Source organism: Rhineura floridana, chromosome 7 (genome assembly GCF_030035675.1).
Source record: "Rhineura floridana isolate rRhiFlo1 chromosome 7, rRhiFlo1.hap2, whole genome shotgun sequence".
Lineage (NCBI taxonomy): Eukaryota > Metazoa > Chordata > Lepidosauria > Squamata > Rhineuridae > Rhineura > Rhineura floridana.
In genome coordinates, this window is record NC_084486.1 from 5,176,619 (window position 1) to 5,201,120 (window position 24,502).

Here is a 24,502-nt window from a genome sequence, read left to right on the forward strand (position 1 = left end):
TCTTTCCTCCCCTAACTTGTGCATAACACTGCTCAAACAAAGATTTGTATTTCATCTGTATTGTACCAGTGACAATACAAATAATCACACTTCTGGGTTGTTGTTTTTTAAATGAAACTTACTGGTAGAACAAACTGAGCATGCTTGGTTGCCAGGTAACCAGAGAGAGTGGAAATGTTAAGTTAGAGGGCGTGGTCTTTAGGAAACGGTGTGATTGATGCTTCCCCTCGAGTGTGAATAGAAAACACTCTGTTTGCAGCTGGCATTGATCCCTTACTGTAGATGGTGCAAACAGAAAATGGGGGTAAAAACAGCATCTTTAGCACAAATTTATGCTCCCATGTGGATAAACCCTAAGCCATCTCTATTGGTTAGAATCAAGGATAGCTGATCCTCTAGTTCCTTCCTCTCTTCTTTGTTAAATTTGACACTTAAAAAATAAAGACGAAAAACGGAAGTATAACTGGAGCAGGAGACCAATAAGACCAATTGAAGTATCACAGAATTGTGTAAGCCAGTGTTCAAATTTACCAGAACTCTTCTTCATGCTGGGCATTAAGCATATCCCCCCCAACAAATCAACAATGAAGGCAGAGTGGAGTGGAGAGAGAAAACTGTTTCAAGGCATAATAGAAAAGACTCAAAGTCAGTATTAGGATGCGTTCTCTAGCCTGACAGTGCAATCCTATGCAAGTCTACTCAGAAGTAAATCCCACTAGGATCAATGACTTACTCCCAGGACAGATTTGAACAGGTGTGTCTGCCATTAGAGCCAATACCCACTCCTCGTTTTGTGTGTGGAGGACTGAGGTTTCAATCCTAACCTCTTACCTAGAAGTAAGTCCCATTGAATTCAATGGGTCTTATCTCTGAGTAGATATATTTAGAATTTCAGCCTGTGCATCTAAGACCCCTTTCCTCCCAACAGTGCTAGGCATCTTGATAGGCTATCAGCTACAGTACTTTATTTACTTTGAAAAGGCAACTCTACAACACATTCACACATAGCGAAGAAGCAGGAAACACTTCAAAGTGTAATTATGTAGTAAACATGACAAAATTGTAAAATTCTGCCCATAGGGCACAGCAAGACAAATAACATTGTATTTGGCAGAATCCAAAGTGCAGCAACTTCATACACCCCTGGTACACACCATACATTTAAAGCACCACCACCCCCGTCAAGAATCCTCGGTTCTGTAGTTTGTTAAAGGTCTTGGAAACCATAAATCTGTGAGGGGTAAACTACAGATCCCAGGATTCTTTTTGGGGTAGATGTGCTTTAAATATATGGTGTGTATACAGCCTAGGAGAAAAGAAAAAGGGGCTACTGGACCTGCAGGCACTCTGGAAAGTAACCAATAACTGCTACTGAAAAGTAAGCAATAATCACATTTCAAAACCCAGCTAGAAACCAGGCTTCAAAGTTCTTTGCTGGGCTGTATGTAGATTGAGCATGCCTCAGTTCAAGAGTCAACTCTGATTGGATGCCAGCCCCCCTGCCTGGAGGGCCAGGAGAACAGAACTGGGCTATGATGGCATGAGTACATGCTTATGTGTTCATGTAGGTTAGATTTTTTTTGTTCTGTGTGCGTGCGTGCTTAGGCACTCATGCTGGTAGGAGAGACCATGGGCCATAGACACCACTTTTTCATTTTCTCCCATTTTTGAGGTTTTAATTTAATGGGGAAGGGGTTTTTGCCCCCACATTGCAGATGACATTCAGCCGCAATCCGCACACTAATTTGGGGCAGTGTTTTCCAACTACTGCTCTGTTGAGTTGTCTCTGGTGAGATGTTCTTTTCTATTCTGTGTTCCATATTTTTGTAACTAACAACTTGTACATGAAATGCTTATTTTCTTCTCTGCCCTCCCAATCCATTTTCCTTTTGTGTCATGTCTTTTCAGATTGTAAACCAGGGGCTTTTATTTGCCCCTGTATGGCCACACTGAGCCTTTTTTGGCCATAGAGCGGGATAAAAATTATATAGACAAATAAATAAAATGGCATGGTTACTAGCTAGCCAGTATTAAATAATCTTTTTATTTGTGACTGTGTGTGTATATTCATGCAGTAACTGAGTTTGGGAATCATTTTGAACTCTTTTTTATTTATTTGCTAACTTTAATCTAGAATACCTCACCAGCAACAGACAACGCAACAGTCAAGATTTAGCAGTGTTTGGACAAGGAGAACCTGGAACATGTTTGGCTGTTTATATGTTTCAAGCATTTTTAATTAAAGTTTTTCATATTTGCACAATTTTGTGGTCCTGTCTTTTTCAACTGTTTTAGATGTATCAGCCGTTTTGTGCTATGACAGTCCCCACTCGCCACAGCAGCCAATTTATGACTGGTGTCCACAGCACATTCTCAAAAATTCCAAATGTGCCCACAGGCTCAAAGAGTTTGGTGACCATTACTAGGTTACTCCATCCTTTCCCTGCCAGCTAATTCCCTGTTCCCTTCCCCCACAACTTTGATCCCATGAGGTGTTTAAACATGCATGCTTTTCTGCATTTAAGCCACTAGGAAAGGAAAGCCATGAGGAAGGGATTTGAAACAACGAAATAGTGGATGCAGCTGCTTTTGTAAAGCTGTACAGAAAAGAACACGCTTCCCAAAGTGATGGAAGCAGAAAGTAAAGAGAAAACAGTGTCCAAGCAGGGCATGCCACACTCATTTCCATGTTGGATAGAGTTGCACTTTATGTTTTACTGTAACTATTGGAATATTAATGAACAGAAGGGTGCCTAGACTACTTATGCCTTCTCACCAGCTAGCTACCCTCGTTAAGGGTGCTGCTGGATGCTGGTTTGCTCCAAGCTTAAATGAGTTTTAGAGAGCAGGGGTCACAGATCTGGTAAAGGAAAGACTGGGACTCCATTTCCCTTTGTAAAGGGAAGAGAAGATAGAAGAGCTTAACTGTTCCCCTGGGGAGATGCTTAAAATCAGGAACTGCTTTTCCTGGCTGAATCACTACTTGTTGAAATCATACCTAGGAGGCAAAGCTTAGAGCTACCCCAGTATCTTGGATCTGGCTTAGCAATTCTTATTGGCTTGGAGCTAAAAAGTCCCAAAAGCCTCTCTGCTTACATTTGCTGTTTGGAGTTCCTCATTGCAATGCACCCCAGTAGCAGCCGCAGCTTTGCTGCTGCCACTTACTGGTTGGAGTTCTACCACACACCCGTCACTGCTACAGTCTTGCTGCTGCCATCTGCTGGTTGGAGTCCTCATTGCAACAAACTCCAGTTGCTGTAACCTCTCTGCTTGAACAAGATGTTGCAGTGCTCTTAAATTCTGCATCCATAAGAACCCCTTATGAGTAAGGGCACAGAATTCCTTTGACATAGCTGGACCTTGGGAGAAAGTGTGATGTGTTGCACTACAATATATTTTTGTAATGTTCCCTACATTGCTTGTCTTTTGTTGATTCACTGTTGTTTGTTAAGTGCGTTGAGGGAAGACTACTACTCAGACATTCAAATTGGAGACCTAAAAATACCTGGTTGGGGACTGAGCCACAATTTAATAGAAGACATTGAACCTGGTCCTGGGAGCTGACCCAATGGTTACACATCTCCAATCCCAGCGACTTTTCCACTTTCAAGTGTGGCATTGAGAAGCTTTAACTCATCTCTGTGCATAACACATCTAATTTGGCTTTAACAGTGTGTCTACAAAATTAGCTGTTTTTTTGAGAGTAACATAATGGAGTAAGAACAGATGATATCAAGCTAGTTTGCCCCTTCTTCTCCCAGAAAGAAGCAGGCTAGTGCAGGCATGGCCTTTGGCTGGATGAAGATTCTGGTTTTCTCCAATAAAATGAAATGCAAGAGGGTCATCTGTAACCAAACACACAGGAGGGCAAAAGTGCCTGAAAGCCGAATCCAACTTGGATTGTCTGTAACAATCCTCAGCACTGTCTCTGAGATCGCTTTTAGTGCCCCCTTTCAGCATTAAGGATACTATTAGAAACCTCTGCAAAAGAAAAAAATCAATCTGTTGTGTCTCAAGATGGTTTCTTGCAGAGAAGGGCACCCATTAAGTCATCATGAAATGTTCATGCACATGTCAGGAGAATGATGATAAATGAATATCTTACCGTTGAATCATTGATGGCAACAGCTGAGAGGCATGCCTCGTGGGCAGGAAGCTGGGTGATGTGTGTCAGCTGGTTCAAGTCCCAGATGATGCAGGATCTGTCAGCGGATCCACTCACAATTATGCTGTAAGATGTGGAGGCAGCCAAGCAGGTCACAGGCTGTGTATGTCCATACAAAGGCTGGGAAAGAAAACAAGTAAAGACCACAACAAAGGGAGATACTAATTTAGTACCAAACCACAATATATCCTTTAATTTACAAAGACAAATGAACTATTTCACAGGGAGAGAGAAATATTCTTCAGCAGAGAGTAGAACAAGGACTGGGCAATTTCCTTTACTTTAAAGTAGGGGGCAGAGAACCACATGTGAAGGCTGTCAGAGAATCAAAGTACACCACAGAGCAATTAGACCCCCCCCCCAAAAAAAAAATCCTGAGAGGGATCAACACAGTTTCAAGTATGTTGCCAGAAAGATCTCCCTGGATTGGAGGACCTACCCTGATTCAGAGCAGGAGAATTACTCCAGAAGAATTACTTCAGTGAGACATGATATACATGCATTTTTCAGGTACTGCTACAATCTAGAGTGGCAGGTTTTATCGCTGTTTGTCTCGTTTTTAAAAATAATTTGTTCAAGCATTCTTGAAGCAGATGCAAGATGCAGCACTGGGCAGGAACCCCCATCAGCCACAGGAATAAAACAGCCAACAATGATATATGGGTGTAAAGTAGCCATAACTTTATTGGATTACAGCATGTAAGCAGGGTTAACATGGCAGTAGGGTGAGGATCTGCTTTCATTCCAACAGCCCTTGGGTGTTAGCCAGAGTTAGATCCCAGTGTGGTGCATGCTAATGCACCTGGGATCCCACTAGACAACCAGTGGGGGTGGGTGAATTATGTATGTGTCCTGGCCCCTCCCGAGCTGGGGACATGGCCCACACATACTCCTCTAGACCCCTGATGGGGTTCTCCCCTTATGTCTGATCCTACCCAATGCTGTTAAATTAAAATATCAATCTGTGGCTTCCTGTTATTTCAGTTAATACTCGGGGCTAAATTCATGAGGCACTGAGTTCTGCATAGTTTTTCCCTTGAGGCTTAAAAGGATGCAGCTGTTGAGGCTGAAATCTGAAGCCAAAGACCTGGAAAAGAAGGGTTTCTTATAATACTCTGTCTCTCCACTCAAATCTTCTGCTTCAGATTGCAGTTTCTCTACCCACCACTGGCTCTTATACTGAAAATGCCCCTCCCTCGGCTGTTTGTGAGTTGAAAGCTACAGGTACATGTGTCTGTCCCTGTGGATGGAGGAAACATCTTGGAGAAGATAAATTTGCAGCAGAAAAATCATGAGCAGGGAAGATATTAATAAAGCTTCAAATTGCAACCTCTGCAAGGCCATAAACAACCTTACTACATCATGTAATTCATGTAATTCATCAGGGTTGGGTTTTTTTTTTTAACCCTTAGGAATCTGTGCCTTTGCTTCTAGATTACAATGCTATGCCAGTGTTCTCCAAGCAATAGTTAAGTCATTTTCCTACTGGTATGACCCTCATACAATGAGAGATGCAGAAATACTTAAAAACAAAAGTGTGTGGCAATAGGATCTGCATTGTCATGAAACTTTCGTTAGATGTATTGCATTAACATCTACTTTTTAAGTGTATTTGTGGAAATGATCAGTTTTTAAAAGTAAACAGTTTTCATAAACGATTCCACCACAGAATTCCCCCCCCTCTTTATCTGCCTAAATATTTGTTGCCTTGGAGCTCTATATGTGGTTGCCTGGTGACCTGTTTGTTGAGCGTTTATCCTGATTTGTTTGCACAAAGTTTACAGGGAAGTTAGAAGACCTTGACATTCATTCCGATTTGTTTGTCAGGAGGTTATACAACACAGTATCAAACAATTTTTATCCCGCACTTTCCAATGCATTTCCCATCACTTTTCTTATCACAGAAAGTCCAATTTTGGAGGTAAATAGCTTTGTTGTGGAAGAGCACCAAATGAACTGTTATTGTGCAACCCCAATTTCCTGATATGTTATTGAATATCACCAAAAATAGCAACAGTCTAGAAGCACTCTGTCTAGCATTGCCAGGTCTCTGGTTTTCATCTGGATACTGGTTTTGGGGGTCTTTCCTGGGTGTCTGGGTGAGTTACCTTAATATCCTCCAATCCAGTATTATGGTGGCAAATTCAGAAGTGCAAGTTTCCTTCATGTTAGTCACAGCCATGCCCCTCCCCCTTTTATGCTGCGGGGTTGAGAATGAGACCCTTGTTAATGCTTTCTCCCACAATAAACATCCCTAGGAGCCAATAAGCATACAAGGGTAGAGTGTTAGCTACTGAGAAGACTCTTCTCAGTGGCTGATTCACCTCCTTTCACTCTGATTGGCTTCAATCAGCAGGAAATGTCAAGCAAGCATGTTAGAAGATTATTCTCAGTGGCTAAGACACTCCCCTTTCATGCTGATTGGCTCACAGGATGCTGGAGACATAGGGACCCTGCTGGGACCCTGCTCCCAAAAAAGCAAAGGATGTAAGACCCCCCAAGCCCCTGGATGACTACACTCCTGCTCCAATCTCTGGAGTTTAGGAAAACTCTGGGGAAGGGAGATTTGGGCCTGTTAACATGCCCCTAACATGTGGTGGACATGTGTTAAGGTGGCTGAATTTTGGGACTCAGGGTTCACAGAAACAGAAAAAAATCACAAAGCAGGTGATACATAAAACCCCAGAATTAGCCCTGTTAAATCTATTTTTGAATGCAAACCAGACCCTTAAGGATAAACAATCAATTAGGTTTCTTTTAGTTGTAGTCCAGTTATTAATAGCACAATTTTGGAATGATCTCAAAGGTATATCTATAATTCGGTATATCTAAGTCTGGCAATTAGCCTTAATGGAGAAATTGTCACAAAAGCTAAAGATGGTAAAAGGACAGAAATGTAAAAATTATTTTATGGCAGAGTGGGGGAGCTTTATTACATATACTAATGAAGCAGGGGGAAAAAAGATTCCCAAGGCTTTTCAAAATCTATGGAACTTATAAAGGTGACCAAATAATAACAACTGATTATTTGCTTGTGCAGGACATTTTATTTTATATATGTGGTTTGCCCCTTACTCTTAATGCATGTATGAGTTATTTTTCTGAAAATTAACTTTTTTAAAAAAAAAAACACATGCCCCCCAGCTTCAGAGCTAGCTGCATTTGATCGGGGGGGGGGAGGAATTTCAGAAGGCTGACTGGCTGGCTAACAATAAAAATATCCCTCAGTAACAGCATCCTGCTCTGCTGCTTTGAAGACCCTGCTGCTCTCCTCCCCCACTTTCCTCCTCATCTGGCCCTACCAAGCAAGTTCCAGGTGGAGGTTCCCTTCCTCTTTTTCTCTTGGGGAGGGGTTAATACCACAGAGAGACTGCACACGAAGCCTAGAGAACAGCCTCACCCACAAGAAGATTAAGCAGTTTCTCTAAGCTATCTCTCTCTGCTGTCTGCTGATAGACAGGCTGATGATTTTTCCTGGCAGAGAGAGACACCAGTTCCTTCCTGCTTCAAGAGTGGAGCTTGGATTATTGAGGGGGGGGGAGCGTGGCAGAGAGAGAGAAAGAGAAAGAGTCTTCCTCCCAGAAGCAGCCCAGGGCAGCAAACAAAACACTAAAACTACTCTAAAACATCTTAAAAACAAAAGACTTTAAAACATATTAAAATAAAACATCTTTAAAAACATCTTAAAAAGCAAATTCAGACACAGGATGGGATAAGGTCTCTACTTAAAAGGCTTGTTGTGTGGAGCTTGGATTATTCGGGGAGGGGGAGACAGAGAGAGACCTGCATAAATTACTAGTGTGCTGTGTAAGTTAAAACAATAGCATTTTATTCAAGAGTGTATTCTGGAGGGGGTGTGCTGAATTTCTGAAGCTGAGATCCAGCATTTTGTAGTGGTTTGAGTGTTAGACTAGGACTTGGGAGACCAGGGTTTGAATCCTCACTCAGCTATGAAGCTTGCTAGGTGATTTTTGGCCAGTCACTGCCTTTCAGCCTAACCTACCTCACAGAGTTGCTGTGGAAATTAAATTAGGAGGGGAAGAACCATGTATACCACCTTGAGCTCAGCTCCTTGGAGAAAAGGTGGGATATAAATGCTAATAATAATAAACAACAGCAGCAACAACACATTCCTAAGGAAGAGCTTCCTCTTTTTTTAAAAAATCACAACACTATTTTTTTTGTCTGGAGTGCCCTGCTGTCCGTGGCTTGGTGTGAAATGAGCTTGGTTAAAGTGTGTATCCACCCTTGATGTGCATATTGGGTGATTATTGCTAAAGGGTGAAATAAAGAGATCTAAAAAAGTGGCTTTTCCCCTCCTTTTTCTTGAGCAAAGGATGAAAACAGCCCTAGAAAAAATAGAAGTATTGCTGTGTACACAACAGTTACTTGGCTGGCTGGCTGGCTGGCCACCTAGGTTGTAACTCAGGCCTAATTTCTGATTGCCCAAATATGTGCAGCTCAGCATGAGGCCTTTTCAGGGTTTCTGCACAGAAAAATCAACCCAGAAGCTAATAAAAAAACCCCACCAATTGCTTTTCACAATTAGTTTCCAACAGTTTACTTAGTCCTTTATATAGCAGCCAGTTAAAAAGTCTTCCCTTGATTGTCCAACAGGAAGGGCAATATAAAGGCCAGGAACAAGACTAGAAGGATGGACACTCAAGGAGGAGTTAACAAACACACACTCTAAAGTGTTTATTTTCTCTTTGTCCTTCTCTAAACTCAAGGACTCATTGAATCAGCATTTTGTAATGCATTGCATTACAGAAACAGAACTAGGAATATTATTTTAGACTTACTGTTTTTTAATACAGCTATCTTCAGATATATGGTGCACTTTTTGCAAACAAAGAGATGTGAAAACTTTGCTGTTGAATGTTTTAATACTTTTTAAAAAAAAAATAGTATGAAGGCTTATTGGAGAGGGAGACCATCTCCTGCCTGCCAGTGGTCAGCATATCTAACACCATGTAGTTTTGAGCATAAACATTCAACTTCTTGAAAATGTGAGCTCAGATGCTCTACCTTCTTCAGATTTAAACAAGCAGCTCCATCTCCAGCCATGGAGAGTTCCCAAACACATAGTACAGAGCTACTTCCAGAGGTGATGAGTGTTTTTGGTGTAGGGCACACAGCACAAAGGCAACCTCCCCAATCTGCTATGGCTTCAAATGTGGTCATCTTCTACATAAAGAAAGAAAGAAATGTCAGTGCTTGCGTTTCACTCAAATCTTCTCAAAGGAGGGGGGCAGGCTTCTTCAAAGAGCACTTTTCAGAGCACCAACCAGTCAGCCATGTCCTTTCCAGGATACTCCACTGCATTCTCCTGCCCCTCTACCCCAGTTTTTCATTCTTCCGCCAACATACAGCATTCTGTGGGTAGCGTGTATGCTCACTACACATTGGACTGTTATGGGCCCGCTCTCCCCTTAGTATGTTTTTTCTTTTTGTTTGTTTTGCACTTTGGCAAACCTTGGGGATCCCCCAAACCCATTGATATCTCTCTATTGGGCATGGGCACTCCCATTTTGTCTACCTAAGGATCAGCACTCAGAGGATGTTTGCTATTAGGATATAGAATTTGTTATTATTTTTTATTTGTGAACTGGCTTTCCACAAAAAAGCCTTCAAAGTGGCTTAAAAAAATCCTACACAACTACAGTATAAAACATCAATTAAAGCTAAAAATACACCAAACAGCAGAGAATACTATGACAATAAATACTAAAAAGGCAGGATAGCAAAAGAAAAATTAATCAGCTGATGGATTAGAATATTCTTAGAAGCCTGAACAAATACCTGTGGAATGAGAGGCAACTTAACTTCTGGGGGAGGGAGTTCTTCAAGTTGGGTGCCACTACTGAGAAGTCCCTAGTTCTGTTTCACTGGCTCTAGGCCTGAGAGGCAAAGTGCCCTCTTGTGGACTCCCTCCTATACTGGTAGGTTCCCTTGGCTAGTTAGGATGGTGGCTGGCATTAGCAATGCTGTGATCTGCTCATAGTCGCTATGTTCTGCACTAGGTCAGGGGCACTAGGGGTAATTAAAATGGTGGGTGACTCCATACCCTCCCACCAAGCGATGGTGTCTGCTGGGGAGCTGGGGCCTCAAGCAACTGCTTCAGGATGCTGGATTCTGATGCCAACCCAAACTACACAGTATTCATTCCATGTGAATTAAGGGACTGAGTCAGTGTGGACCGGGACCTGGGAGACCAGGTTAGAAATCCCTGCTCGGGCATGAAGCTCAGTAGTGGGTGACCCTGGGCCAGTCACTTTCTCTCAGCCTAACTTACCTCACAGGGTTGTTATGAGAATAAAATCAGAAGGGAGAGAACCATGTTTGTAAGCCACCTTGAGCTCCTTGGAGGAAAGGTGGAATATAAATGTAAAAATAAAAACATAAATATACAGATAAAATTAATAAAATTGAATACAAGATTTGAAAAATGCAATAGCAGCCAGTTTCACATTAAGAAAAGAGTTAAGATTAGCAACCAAATACTGTATTAATAAGGCACACACCAAGTTTTTGCTATTTAGTTCAGCTACTGATGCGAGGTGATTTAGAACCTGATTCTATCAACTTATTCAAAGCACAAGCCACCCCCTCAACCCATCTCTCACTACTAGCAATTACTGGCCACACAACCACTCAAACAGCCTGAGGGCATAATGTATGATGTTTCTTGCATCAGTATCCAGAAATCTATTGTTAAGTACCTTGTCTGATCCAGAATCAACCAGGCAGCATGTGAAGTCATTGAATCCCCAACAAAACACTTTATTCCACAGTGGGGGGAGCAAAATTTTGTTCTTCCCTACAGCCAAAATTTCCTTTTCAGTACACACAATGTGACCAACAGGTCCTTTTGGTGCATCTGCATAAGAAAAAAAGAGAGGAAATAATGTGTTTGTGCTTTTGTCTTTAGAAAGATACTTTTAAAAGATAGAAAGAATAATCCACTGCCTCACTCCCAAATGTCTAGAATTTCTACCCCCACCCAATGAAATAATAAAAAATGCTGTCCCCACTTTTATGGGGCCACAGATATGAGGCAACTTTTATGACTCACCACTAGTATTTTTGGCTGCATGTAGGCTGTATTTTTAATATTGCTTTTAAAAAATTGTACACCGCTTAGAGATTTTTAAAATATTAAGTGGTATGTAAGTGCTTCTAAAAAACTAAAATCTAAACTAGTGACCAACCAGATGAAGTGGATGATAGTAATATTGCAGCGTTTTAAGGTACCATATAGCAAGCATAAGGCTCAAACTACTCATGGCTTATTGTTTGTCTGTCCTCATTTAATGCTCATGGGTTTTGTTCGGATTGCTCTGAAACACAGTTTGCTTTAGAGATACAGTTTGGCCCAACACAAAATATCATTAGTGATCTCGGTTCTGTTGTTGAGCTTTGACCTGTCGTCATTGATCTCTACTCTCCTGCCCCAAACCTGCCTACTCAGAAGTAACTCAATGCAGCTTACTCCCAGAAAAGTGGCATATTTGTTAAACAAATAGTCCCATTGCTTTAAAACAGAGCTATTCAAAGGCTTTACCATGCAACCAGATCAGAGTAGGGAGGAAAAGGTAGATTTTTAAAATGGAAGGTTTTCTTTTGGGGGTGTTTAACACTGTTGGAAATGTGACCGTGCAACTCAATTTGAAACCCGGGAAGGGTTGCACGCTACATGGGAAGTGGAGAGATAGAAAGAAGTCCTCCTAGATTCCTAGACTGTTCTGTCCACTCTCACCTAAGCTGACCTTTCCTTCCAGGTGTAAATTGATATCCCAGGGGAAAATGATCTCCTTTCTACTCCTTCTCTGATCTCAATCTTCCTTTGTTCTTCTTGCCAGCATGGCTCCCCGAGGAGAAGCACAGATGCAGCCGACATCTCTTCTGCAGCATCTCCTATCTAGTTAGTCTGATGTAGGTTTTTTCTATCTAAATGTATTTCCTACAATAAACTTAGTTTGTTGTTTTTTCCTATACCAGAGTCTCAGTGTAATTTCTACCAAGCTAAAGTGTAGCTACTGCTTAGTGTTTCCTGCATGCTCTTAATTCCGCAAAGAAACCATTATAATCCATAGATACTAACAGGTTCTGGGCCCAGGGCACGAGGTGGTAAGGCAGTAAATCTAAGAGAAATTGCTGAGACTAGGAATAAAAGTTAAAGGATAAAAACAGATAAATAATCATGGCTAAGAGTACTGCAAGCTCCAGTGGACACGGTCAGATCCCAAAGCTAACATCAGACAACTTTGAAGCCTGGATGTACAGAGTGAATTTTGTGTTGGCTGAGGAAGGACTGGTGCAACCATAAAGATGAGAGACCAGGGAAGATAGAAGATGCAAAGAAAGTAGCATCTTGGGACATTAAAAACAGTAAGGTACAATCTCTTATTGCTGGTACTTTAACAGATTCTCAACTTGTGCATGTGAAGGGGGAGGAAACTGCGAAAAGCATGCTAGACCAAATTTGGGCAAATAAAGAAATTGCTGCCATGCAGTTAAGGGAAGATGAATGCCCCTATAGGCATGAGGAAAATTTCTTGAATTTAATTGATAAACTGAAGGTTTCAGCAAGCCTTTTAAGTTGAGTCCTATCCCAGTATGAGTCTGTGTTGGAACTGCTTTCTAATATGTTTTTTTAAAACCTTTTTAAATTAACAATATGTTTTTAACCCTTTTTTAAAGATGTCTTTAAAGCTTTTAAAAAAATGTTTTTAAAGTTGTTTTGTTTTAATGTATTTTAAAACATCATAAAAACAGACCTTAAAGTGTTTTGAGTGCTTTTGTTTGCCGCCCTGGGCTCCTGTTGGGAGGAAGGGCGGGATATAAATCAAATAATAAATAAATAAAGTTGCAGGAGGCAATCTCGTAATGCCCAGAAAATAGCATTTTCCCCAGCTTCCATACCAAAGGAGTTTGCCTCATTTCTCTCCATTGTGGATGCTAAAACTTTCCCTGAATTTAGAGCCATTCTTGGAGACTTTAAAAGAGAATCAGAGATACATTTTCAATACAAAAAGGAAAGTTCAAGTTTCTGAAATTACATAGCTAAAGAAAAAAGGGACAGGCATTTCAGGAAAGCACCACCCAGCAGCCAGTCAGAGAAAGGGGATGGGCTTGAATGTCATATATGTGGGAAAGGGCCCATTTCAAAAGAAACTATCCAGCCAATGGTGGCTCTCCCTTCAAACAAAGCCAAGCTGCCAGTAAACAGAGATAGAAACAGGGCAAAGATACTTATCGTCAAAAGACGAAGGCTTTCTCATGCAAAGCAGCTCAAAAATCACTGCATGGCTGATAAGACAGTGGAGCAACCAGCCACATAACTTCAGATATTAATTTTTTGGGATACTTTGAACCCAGATTTAACTGCAGAAGTTTTTCTTGCTGATGGAAAGTCTGTTGAGGTGAAAGGATGAAGGGAACTGATTAAGGGAACTGATGAACGGAGTTGTATGATACAAATCAAAGATGTCAAATATGTCCCACAAATGGATAGAAATGTTTTAAGTGTGGCCATATTAACTAAGAAAGGATTTAATGTGACTTTTTATGATAATGTGTTCACAATCAGTGTGTATGGAGAAATGTATGCCAGAGGCTTTGTGTCACGGTGTGTTTGAACTGGACTATATAAGAGAACAGGCAAACATGATAAAGTGCTGTTCAAGTGACAAATGTCACCAGCACATACAAAGACTCACAAAGAAATGATTTAGCCAAAGGCATGACAATAAAAATGTGCAAGAACAGTGAGGAGAGATGTGTAAATTGCATAAAAAGAAAGAGTGTACGACCCTCTCTCTCAAAACAAAGTGAAAGGCAGTCAACTCAAGTCCTGCAACTTGTTAATTCAGATATATGTGGACCCCTTAAAACTTCAAAAACTGGAAATTCTTGTATTTTGGTGTTCATAGATTATTATTCCAGATATTGTAGAACTTATCTGCTGAAAGAGAAAAGCCAGGTGCTGGAAATGTTCAAGTAGTATGTTGCAACCATGGGTAACAAGTTTGGAAGAAAACCACAAGTGTTGCAATCAGACAATGGAGAGGAGTACCTATCATACCACTTTCAAACATACATGAAACATACATGAAAGAGCAAGAAATAACACACCAGAACAAGTGGTGTTTCAGAGAGAAGATTTAGATCCCTTATGCAAATGGTGAGATGTATGTTACTAAATGCAGGGCTCCCCAACAACTACTGGGGAGAGGCAGTGATGACAGCCACATACCTACAAATCAGGCTGCCAACTAAAGCAACAGGCAGCAGAAGCAGAAGGGAATACTGGGCAAGGTCCAGGAGCCACTATGAATGTGACTGTGGCCCCTGAACCAGAACTCATAGTTCATCCCAATGCAACAAAGGCAAACCAGCCAGACAACTGTCCTGCCGTGCAAAGGGAGATGCCACCATGTGAACCCTCAGCATGGGAAGACATTGAAAGGATGTTTACAGCTGAATGATAAATAAAGAAAGGCAGCACAAATTTCACAAGAATCAGACTTGGACACTCACAGAATTGCCAACAGGAAAAAGGACTGTGGGATGCAAGTGAGTATTCAAAGTCAAGCAAAATGCAGAAGGAGAATTTGAACACTGCAAGGCAAGACTAATAGCCAAGGCTATTCCCAGAAATATGGGGAAGATTATGATGAAGTATTTTCCCCAGTGGTGAAACACAGTACAATCAAAACACTTCCAAGTATAGCAGCTGCCAGAAGCATGCATGTTGAACACTTAGATGTCAGGACTCCATTTCTACATGGAGAGATCTCTGAGGATATTTACATGCAACAGCCTCCTGGATTTGAAAAATCAGGAGACAAGCAGCTTTCATGCAAACTTCAGAAAAGTATATATGGGCTGAAGCAAGCTGCAAGAGCATGGAAAGAAAAACTTAAACCAATGCTCATCAGAGAAGACTTCGAACAAGATGAAAAGGATCCCTGTCTACACACATGCTACAGAAATAACGTAGACTTATATTTTGATATATGTGATGATTTGCTTCTGTTTTGTGAAGAAGAATCTGATTGTCAGGAGATAGTACTTCATCTGAACCAGGAGACAGAGGTAAAATGACTGGGACAAGTCACCTACCATCTTGAGATCCAAAGAGAGAAAGAAGAGGATGGAAGCTATCTCCTCAATCAGAAGCAAAGATTCAGGAACTCCTAGTACACATGGAGCTCGAAGATGCCAATTGAGTGGCTACACTCATGGAAACAGACTTTCTGAAAGGAAATTAACAAAGTCTATTCCTACCAAGTAATGATCAGTATAGAACAGTTATTGGAAAGTTGCTATACCTGGCTATCAGTACCAGGCTGGACATAGCTGCTGAGTAGGGATATTATGGAAAAGAAAGAAGAAACAGTTCACCAAGCCCAAGGGACTGGACAGCTGTAAAGAGAGTGGCCAGATATCTGAATGGCACTGCACACCTAAAACTAAAGTTACTGCTCATCAATAGCCAGTTAGTTATGCAGATGCAGACTGGACCAGTGACACCACAGACCTCAAATCCACCAGTGGACACCTGCTCTTCTAAGGAGATTGAGCAGTAGAATAGTCAAGCAAGAAGCAAAGTACAGTGGTGAGTTCATCCAAAGAGGCAGAATATGTGTCAGCTGCCCAAGTATGTCAAGAACTCATGCTTGAAGAGCTAAGCATAGTTGAACCAAAGCCTATGAAATTATTTGAAGATAACCAAAGCTGCAGAGCTCTCACAAACTGAGATTAACTCACACACCAAGCACATAAATGTGAAATACCATATACTGAAAGATACACAAAAGAAAGGGCTTACTGAGCTAGAATACTGCCCATCAGAAGATATGTTTGCAGATGTCTTCACTAAGTCACTTCCCAGAGAGCTCTTCAAGCTTCTCCGAAATAAGATGAACCTTGTTGGATGAAGTACAAGCTTCATTGAGAAATGTTGGAAATGTGACAGTGCAACTCAGCTTTTAAAGTTCTTAAAAATTAGTACCACAGCCTAATCATAAGCACTTGCTGGGAAATTGCCAGATCATTTTGTCTGCGAGCTTGTGAGCGCTCTCCAAGCTTGCTCTTTTGTTGGCTTTTAACAAACTTCACCTCCATCCCTAAGTTGCTGGGTGGTTTTCAACTATGAAGTTGATTACAGCAGCAGCATGGGGGGAGGGGAGTGTTTTTGCAATCAAAACCACCCTGCCACAAGAGTCCCCTGCCATTGGTGAGAAATAAATTGATCGCTCCACTGCTGCTGCTACAATCAACTGCACAGTTTCCTCCTAACTGTGGATCTATAAAAAATCCAAAACATTAGGAAACTGGATAGCAACACTGAACTATGTAGAAAAGTTGTCAATGCACCACAGTTTTTAGTTCCTATTCCCCAGCAACACAGGTGTAACAACATGGGGCTTTGCAGGGCTGACATAAGCCATGCTCTTTCAGCCTCAGCTCACCTCTCAAATCTGCAGTGCGGGGATTACAATGGTAGGCTTTATTTGCATTGGCAGGATGAATGAAAACAAATCACATAATGTTTTTTAAACATGAAAGAAGACCCAAATTAGAAAGCATATGAATCCCTGTATTTCCTGGTAGCTTTTGTTTCCAGGTGGGCAGAATACTGCCCAATCAAGCAACATTAAAATCTTAAAGGAACATCTGTTCCCATTCAACCTATTTTGTGTTGTAGAGCTCTTGGGAAAATGGGCAGAGAAACTGAGGAATCTTTTCATCATATTTTTCCAGGGGGAAGATAATCTTTCCAACAGCTTCTTGGGAGCAGAACTCACCGTTAGCAGCATAGCTTCTTTCTTTTCCTTCCTATGTGTGTGTGTGCTTCCACTGCTGACAGCAACTGTGTTGGCAGCTTAGCCACCATTTTGCATCCTCCATATTGGTCACATCCATACCATACATTTAAAGCATTCTTTTGACACTTTAACAGTCATGGTTCCCCCCCCCCAAAAAAAAGAATTCTGGGAACTGTAGTTTGTTAAGGGTGCTGGGAACTGTGAGGGGAATAGGGGCCTCCTAACAACTCTCAGCACCTTCAGTTCTCAGGATTCTTTGGGGAAAGCCATGATTGTTTAAAATGGTGTAAGAGTGCTTTAAAAGTATGGTATGAATATAATTATTGTCTCTGATCCAACATCATTCCAAGGTGCTGGGGGGAGGGGTGGCCTTCTTTTTCCAATCACATACATTTCCTCAGAAAAATTACTTCTGACAAATTTAAGCTCAGTGCTGAGATCATCACGCGAGGCTCTCATCTGGACAGCCATCTGAAGTAAGATGGGTGGTGCCCAGAGGGAGAGCTCTATTTCATAGAATCATAGAATAGTAGAGTTGGAAGGGGCCTATAAGGCCATTAAGTCCAACCCCCTGCTCAATGCAGGAATCCAAATCAAAGCATTCCCGACAGATGGCTGTCCAGCTGCCTCTTGAAGGCCTCCAGTGTCGGAGAGCCCACTACCTCTCTAGGTAATTGGTTCCATAGTTGTATGGCTCTTAACAGTTAGGAAGTTTTTCCTGATGTTCAGTCGAAATCTGGCTTCCTGCAACTTGAGCCCATTATTCCGTGTCCTGCACTCTGGGACAATCGAGAAGACATTTTGGTCCTCCTCTGTGTGACAACATTTCATGTACTTGAAGAGTGCTATCATATCTCCCCTCTGTCTTCTCTTCTCCAGGCCAAACATGCCCAGTTCTTTCAGTCTCTCCTCATAGGGCTTTGTTTCCAGTCCCCTGATCATCCTTGTTGCCCTCCTCTGAACCTGTTTAAGTAACTTCTTCCCCAGAGCCTAGCCTGGTGCCCAACCATGCTATCTTAGGTGCCAGGCTACATCCTTCTTGTTTTCCCCTTCTTGTTTGCTTTATTTATTATATTTTTATCCTGCTTTTCAGACAACTATTGTCTGCCAAAGCAGCTCATATTAATTTAAGAAGATGAGAGACCAGCCCTGACATCAGGCATAGAAACAAAAAAAGTAAGACACACAAAGGAATGGGTGTGGATCGGAAAGGAAGAGGAGAAAGTTCTTCAAGGCCAGAATGAAGTGGTGAGCTATGAGTGGGCCAGGCTCCTCTTCTCTTGCTGGTCTAGCACTTGGCGTCTCTTGTTCCTTTGGCTGAGTATGCATCTCTGGTTCTGCATTCTCAGGCCAAGTGGCAATTGAGGCTGTTTCCTGGCAGCTCCCTACAGCTGCTCATTTTCTGGCCGATGGATGCAGCCAGCCTAGTCTTCCCCTGGGAGGCCGGGAATGTACCTTCTCAGTGGCCTTTGGTCCCTTGAGCACTGGACAGGTCCAGAGGTTTTTAAGTTTTGACCTACTGTTTTTAATGTCCTTTTAAACTATTTATTTTGCCTTTGTATTGCTTTATTGTGTTATTTTAATGTGTACCCCTCTATAACCTGTTGGATGAAGAGCAGTATAGAAATGAATGAATGAATAGACTAAGAACAATGGAAGGAAGGAACCATCACATTAGAATGTGGCCCCCGAATTAGGGAACAATCTCCCGGATGAGGTACGCCTGGCGCCAACATTACTATCTTTTCGGCGCCAGGTTAAAACTTTCCTCTTTTCCCAGGCATTTTAGCATTTTAGTATGTGTTGAAACTGTCTTGATTCTTCTGGGAATTTTTATATTTTTAAAGTTTTAAAAAGTTTTAAATCTGTTTATATGTGACCTATTGTATTTTGATGTTGACTGTTGTGCACCGCTCAGAGAGCTTCGGCTGTGGGGCGGTATAGAAATTTAATAAATAAATAAATAAATAAATAAAATGTGTATGTGCTATACATTACAGAGGACAGTATCTGAAGGTGTCCCCTGTTTGAAGTGGTCTCTGGTCCAAGTCTGGTTAAAAGCCAAAGAACCATAAGAAGGGAGATCAGGGGCCTTGAAGTTGTCCATCAACAGCAGACTGAGCAGGCACATGGGTCACCTGGTCACAGCCTTCCCTGCTATGGTGGGATGTATTATATTTCTATTAAAATTAATCATATAAGCATACACAGATTTTATACTGATTTGTGTCCCATTTTGTCCTTTTTTCCGCCGATGTGTAGATGTAAGCTTAGGTTGATTTCTCACAAAATGATTGGGCAGGACATTGTCTGCACATTTTGCCCTGTTATGTAACATCTAGAGACTTGCTTTCTTTTTTAAATGAAAACTATGCATTGGGTCAGCCAATGGCTCCAATAGGCAGTGGTTGGCATGGCTAAAAGCTGCGCATAACCCAGACAACCAGGACATATGGCAGCCTAACTCATCACACTCTCATTGATGACATCAGGAGTGCAACAGGGTCAATGGCTTCCCTATCCCCAACCCCCACTGGGGATAAGCCCCATCACAATTCTTCCCCTTTCCTAAACTTATCTGGCAGCAGTGGGTAAAGATTCATAATTGGGCTGTGTCAGGGGGTTTGATCCTGCTGCAAACATGTGTGGAGTAGGAAACACGGGGAGTTCCATCCACCATGGTTCCTGGAAGCCCAGCAGGCTGGTTGCCATGTCTAGCGCTTAATGGAGGTCCATTGTGAGTCTTCCTGCTGTTGTTGAATAAATTTCAGAAAGTGAAGGGGTGAGGTGGGCGTGGGTGGAGAAGCCATTGGTTCCATTTTACTCCTAATGACATTGTTGAGAGAGCAATGTGGTTCAGTTCAGACTGAGCTCATATTTATGAATGTTCATTGAATAATTTTTGAATCCTTGCCTTTTCCATTTACATTAATTAAAAGTGTGAACAGATGCTTTAAGATGCACTCTATTAGAACACACTGTACAGTTATCCATCTCTAGCAAGGGTAAGGGAGCCATAAAAGATGGCAAAAAGGGGCACTTCCATATTATTGCTGACTAGCAGTAACTACCATGCCCTCCTATTCTACAGTAGGGAACCTGATCCCACCAAACAATCAAGGATTATACTAGTCCTAGCAAGATCAATAATCCGGCAATCCACCCCCAGAGTCCCCAAACGGTCTGTACCTTTGATGGTAACTGATGAGAGCTTCAAGTTATGGAGGTTGCTGAATGTTGTACACAATTCATCTGCTGGATAAGAGAAGAGTATACTTTCTCTACCCAGTGGATGCTTCCCCAAGGCATTCCTGGATGGGTGTGATTTGGTAAAAAGCTGTGAAGAAGAAAAAATAGCAAGAAATTACTTTTAATTGCATCTATCTATCTAAATTAGCATATGCAAACTTTATACAAATCTGTCTTCTTTTGGCTTTTTAAAAAATGAAGTATTTCCTCTTTTTTGGCATTGCACAAGTAGTACAATATATGGTGGGCTGTTCCAAAGTCTCAGGGCTGATGAAACAATGACCCTCTCCAATAGTGGTTTTCACCACTGTGGAAGGTGATATACAGAGCAAAGCCCTTCCGGGTGATAGGGATGTAAAAACATGCCTCAGTCTATTTGTACTATCCTATGGCATTTTCTATTCTGTTGCAATTAATTTATTTTGCACAAGTCTTTCTTCCGTTTCATCCTCCACTGATGCAAATACATACTTTTAAAAATGTATCTTCTAGTACACATCCCAGCCATCAGCAAATTTTACAAAGAATTTACCTTCCCTGTGTGTTCCCTTTCAAACACAATGAATTTTCAGAGGGACAACTTTGGTAGCCTTTTGCAGCTAGGAATGGAAGGATTGTCAATTTCATTTCTCTCAGTTTCTCCTCATTTCTGCAGCAATTTGCAATTTTTTAAAAAATAATCCTCATGAAAATTCTTCAGACTTCTTGGTGCAAATTTCTTGTAATAAACACATTTTTGTAGATGGTTTGACAAATGTACACATTTCTGCAAGCAATTTCTCCCAATATAATGAATTTTTGTATGTTATTTTCACTAACATATTTTTATGCACACCTCCCCCTAGTATATACATTTTTGTAAACGTTGGTTGGAGAAACGCATCACAAAATTCTTATATGTGCAAATTTCAAAGAAAGGCTGTGTTTTGGTTCTTATATTGTTCCAGAAAGTGCAAATTTGATAGATTTGATTTTTTGATGGAAGACCCACCATTCAGAAAATGATTGTGTGTGTGCACACTGAAAAATAACACTCATGCTAATTTATGTTTAAAATATTGGAATTAGGCTGGGGGTGGGGCAAGGTTATTTAGAGAAATGGAGGCAAATTCAGATGTTTCTCCCCACTTTGACTAAGATGCTTTGGATTTTAACTGAGAAGCACAGATGAAGCCCATAGGTAACAAAAGAGATAACTTCTTTCCATGTGAAAAGAACAATAACAATATATTTAATTGGTTTTTAAAATTCACAGTAGGGAGCAGATTAAGACTGGAATCCTACTTGGATAAGTCCGACTGAATTCAGTGGGACTTACTTCTGAGTAGACAGTTAAGACTGCAACCTCAAAGCATACAGGTTGCTTCTAGCAATTATACAACTTATAACACTTCAGAAAAAAGAAAACGAGGCACCGGTTGGGATAGCAACAAAGATATTGCTGTTTTCAAGCCATATATAGTGAACCTAACAGCAGTCAATCCTATAAGTCACTATGCATTGCACTATGCACTATGATTGCAGTCATGTTCTTATCCTGCAGAACAGGACAGAGAAAGTATATCAGATGGCTGATAGCAGGTCTCCTTCACAACAGCTGCAACCTATTTATCAAGTAGCAGAGGTGAGTCCAGAAGAAAATCCAGGCTGCATACCTGTTCTGACAAGGTTACAGTCATTTGACTGAAAACTGGCAAGCCTACACCTCCTAGACCATGAGGCATAAGAAGAGCCATGCTGGATCAAATCAAAGACCTATCCAGTACAGCTTCCTGTTCCTTCAGTAGCAAACCAGATGCCTCTAGGAATCCTATAAGGAAGACATAAGTGCAAAAGCACTCTCCTGCTCATGTTCCCTGGCAACTTTTATTCAGGCATACTGCCTCTGATACTAGAGGTAATGCATTCATCATGCCTAGTAACCATTATTAGCTATATCTTCCATGAATTAACCAAATCTCCTTTAAAGCCAGCTAAGTTGGTGGCCATCACTGTATCTTCTTGTGGAAGCAAATTCCACAGTTTAATTATGCACTGAACTTCCTTTTTGTCTGTCCTGAATCTCCTACCTTTCAGCTTCGCTAGATGACCACTGGATGACTATGAGACAGGGGGAAAACCTTTATCTGCTTTCTCTGTACCATACATAATTGTATACAGCTGTATCATGTATCCCCTTACTCACTTTCCCCTTAAAAAGTCCCAAACATTATAACCTTTCTTAACAGGGAGTTTTTCCCATCCCCTGACCATTTTGTTTTTCCCATTAATAAAAATGTGGCCGTATCTGGATTCAGCTACAGTGATGTCTTCCTCATTCAGGAAGATATTCTTGAACTGCCTTGAGAACTATATATCAGATGCTTTTAACTTCCATCTTGGCATTTTCCCTACTTTGATATATCCCTACTCTCCCCACTCATATCAGGATTACTTTTCATCTCTCAGTGTAAGATACCTCATAACAAAGGCCACCCAAACTGGATGCAGGAGGAAATAGCTTTTCTAAATAATCAACAGCTATAAAGTGAGACCTATAAAAGAAAGACTCTGAAAGAAGAATTTCTCCTCATCCTATTTCCTTGGAATCAGATTCTTCTGATTTCCCATAGGCTGCAGTGGCATTTACTTCCAAGTAAGTGTGCTTTAGGATCTCAGAAAGAAAACCCTCTGGTGAGCAACCAGGCTAATTGCATATCCTCCATAGTACCCAATACCCTCTTGGTGCTAATTAATGTGTAGTGGCAGAGATTTTGATTATTCCAGCATGAAGCTTCCATCTCTTTTTATGAGACTAATTTGCAGCAGGGTTCCCAGTATTCTCTCAGGGACCTGCTGCAGATGAAGAAACATTCAGGCTTTTATTGGCAGGTTTACACAGTAGATTGGTAGATGAGCCCCAACACATGGAGTCCAGATGCACTCCCAGGATGGATCATCCCAGTGCAAGGGACTGCTGATTTCCTGGACAATTCTATAATATTCAATCCCTAGGATCAAAATGGAGAATGTTTTCAGCTCTTGGTGGCTTAAAGTTCAGTGCTGCTCTATTACACTTTCCCCACATCTCTAGTGTACCTGCTTCGGGATCTGTCCAAAGTTGCTGACAAACCCCAAGATGGCTTTTTTGATGAGTGGATCATTGATGTTATCCAGGTGTAGCCGATCACCGTAGAAATAGGGATGAAAAATGTTCACAGCCTTCACTGCAGCTGTGCCATGTTGCTTCGAGCCAAAGATCAGATCTATCCAGTGATGGATATGGGCACTGACATAATTGCTTTCAAGTGCCTGAAACCCAATAGTAAAACCCTTGTTAATAATCAAGAACACTATCCTAACTTTTGTCTGTAGATAGAATCCTTGTGCCTGGACTGTTGAATTAGCAGTGTGCATTCTCCTATTAACTCTGGGTGGCCCCTCGAGATGTGCAAGTTGCCTTCAATGGGGACCATGGAAGGGGTTAACCCATTTCTTAGGTTAAATTTAAGGTCTCCCAAATTGACATACTAGTACCATGCATATATTATCAATGTGGCGCAGCTACTCTCAATGACAATTGCTCTGTGGGGGTTAGAAACAGGACACTAGGATGCCCCCCACCACCACTCTTGCTCTGGAACGATTTTGCTTTCACAAGCATGCAGAGAGGCTGCAAAGAGTTTGTTTGTTCACATGCACTTATTTAGGGTGGTATTCAGCCAAGAATTGCCATTAGCGCAAGGAATTTGGGCTGCACAATGGAAATTCCCCTCCTTCTCATCTCTCCACTAGCGATGGAGAGATCTGTCAGTTTTGGTTCTCTCAGTTTCTCATTTTTCCAATCTTAAATTCAGTTCTCCACACTTCTGCAGCCATTTGTGATTTTTTTTAAAAAAAAAGCCTCATGACATTTCTCCAGCGTTTTAGTACAAATTTCTCCTAATAAAAACAGTTTTGTAGGGAGTTTTGACTAATGTAAACATTTTTGCAAACGATATACAGTACTTGTCATACAATGCATTTTTGCATGTTATTTTCATGCATGTATTTATTTTTATGAACACTTTCCCCTAATATATGCATATTTGTAAACAATGGTTGGCAAACTACATTTCAAAATTTGAGTAAGTGCAAATTTCAAAGGATGGCTGTGTTTCGGTCCTCATATTTTTTTAAAAAATGAAAATCTCATACATTTGGCTTGAAATGCGAACTGAAATGAAATACTCACCCATCCCTACTCTCTACATGCCCCCTGCACACACCCTAA

General features: G+C 41.2%; 1 protein-coding gene across 4 annotated transcripts in view; it reads right to left on the reverse strand.

Moving 5' to 3' along the window:
• WDFY4 (WDFY family member 4) overlaps nt 1-24,502 on the reverse strand; it is a 463,201-nt gene that overhangs the window by 31,967 nt on the left and 406,732 nt on the right. For all 4 annotated transcript variants that reach the window (XM_061634768.1, XM_061634767.1, XM_061634766.1 and 1 more), the window contains 5 exons: nt 23,329-23,541; nt 20,191-20,338; nt 10,888-11,045; nt 9,194-9,352; nt 4,106-4,285 (listed from right to left, as the gene is read on the reverse strand). In XM_061634768.1, coding sequence (XP_061490752.1) covers nt 4,106-4,285; nt 9,194-9,352; nt 10,888-11,045; nt 20,191-20,338; nt 23,329-23,541 — 858 coding nt within the window. The remainder of the gene's footprint in view (nt 1-4,105; nt 4,286-9,193; nt 9,353-10,887; nt 11,046-20,190; nt 20,339-23,328; nt 23,542-24,502) is intronic.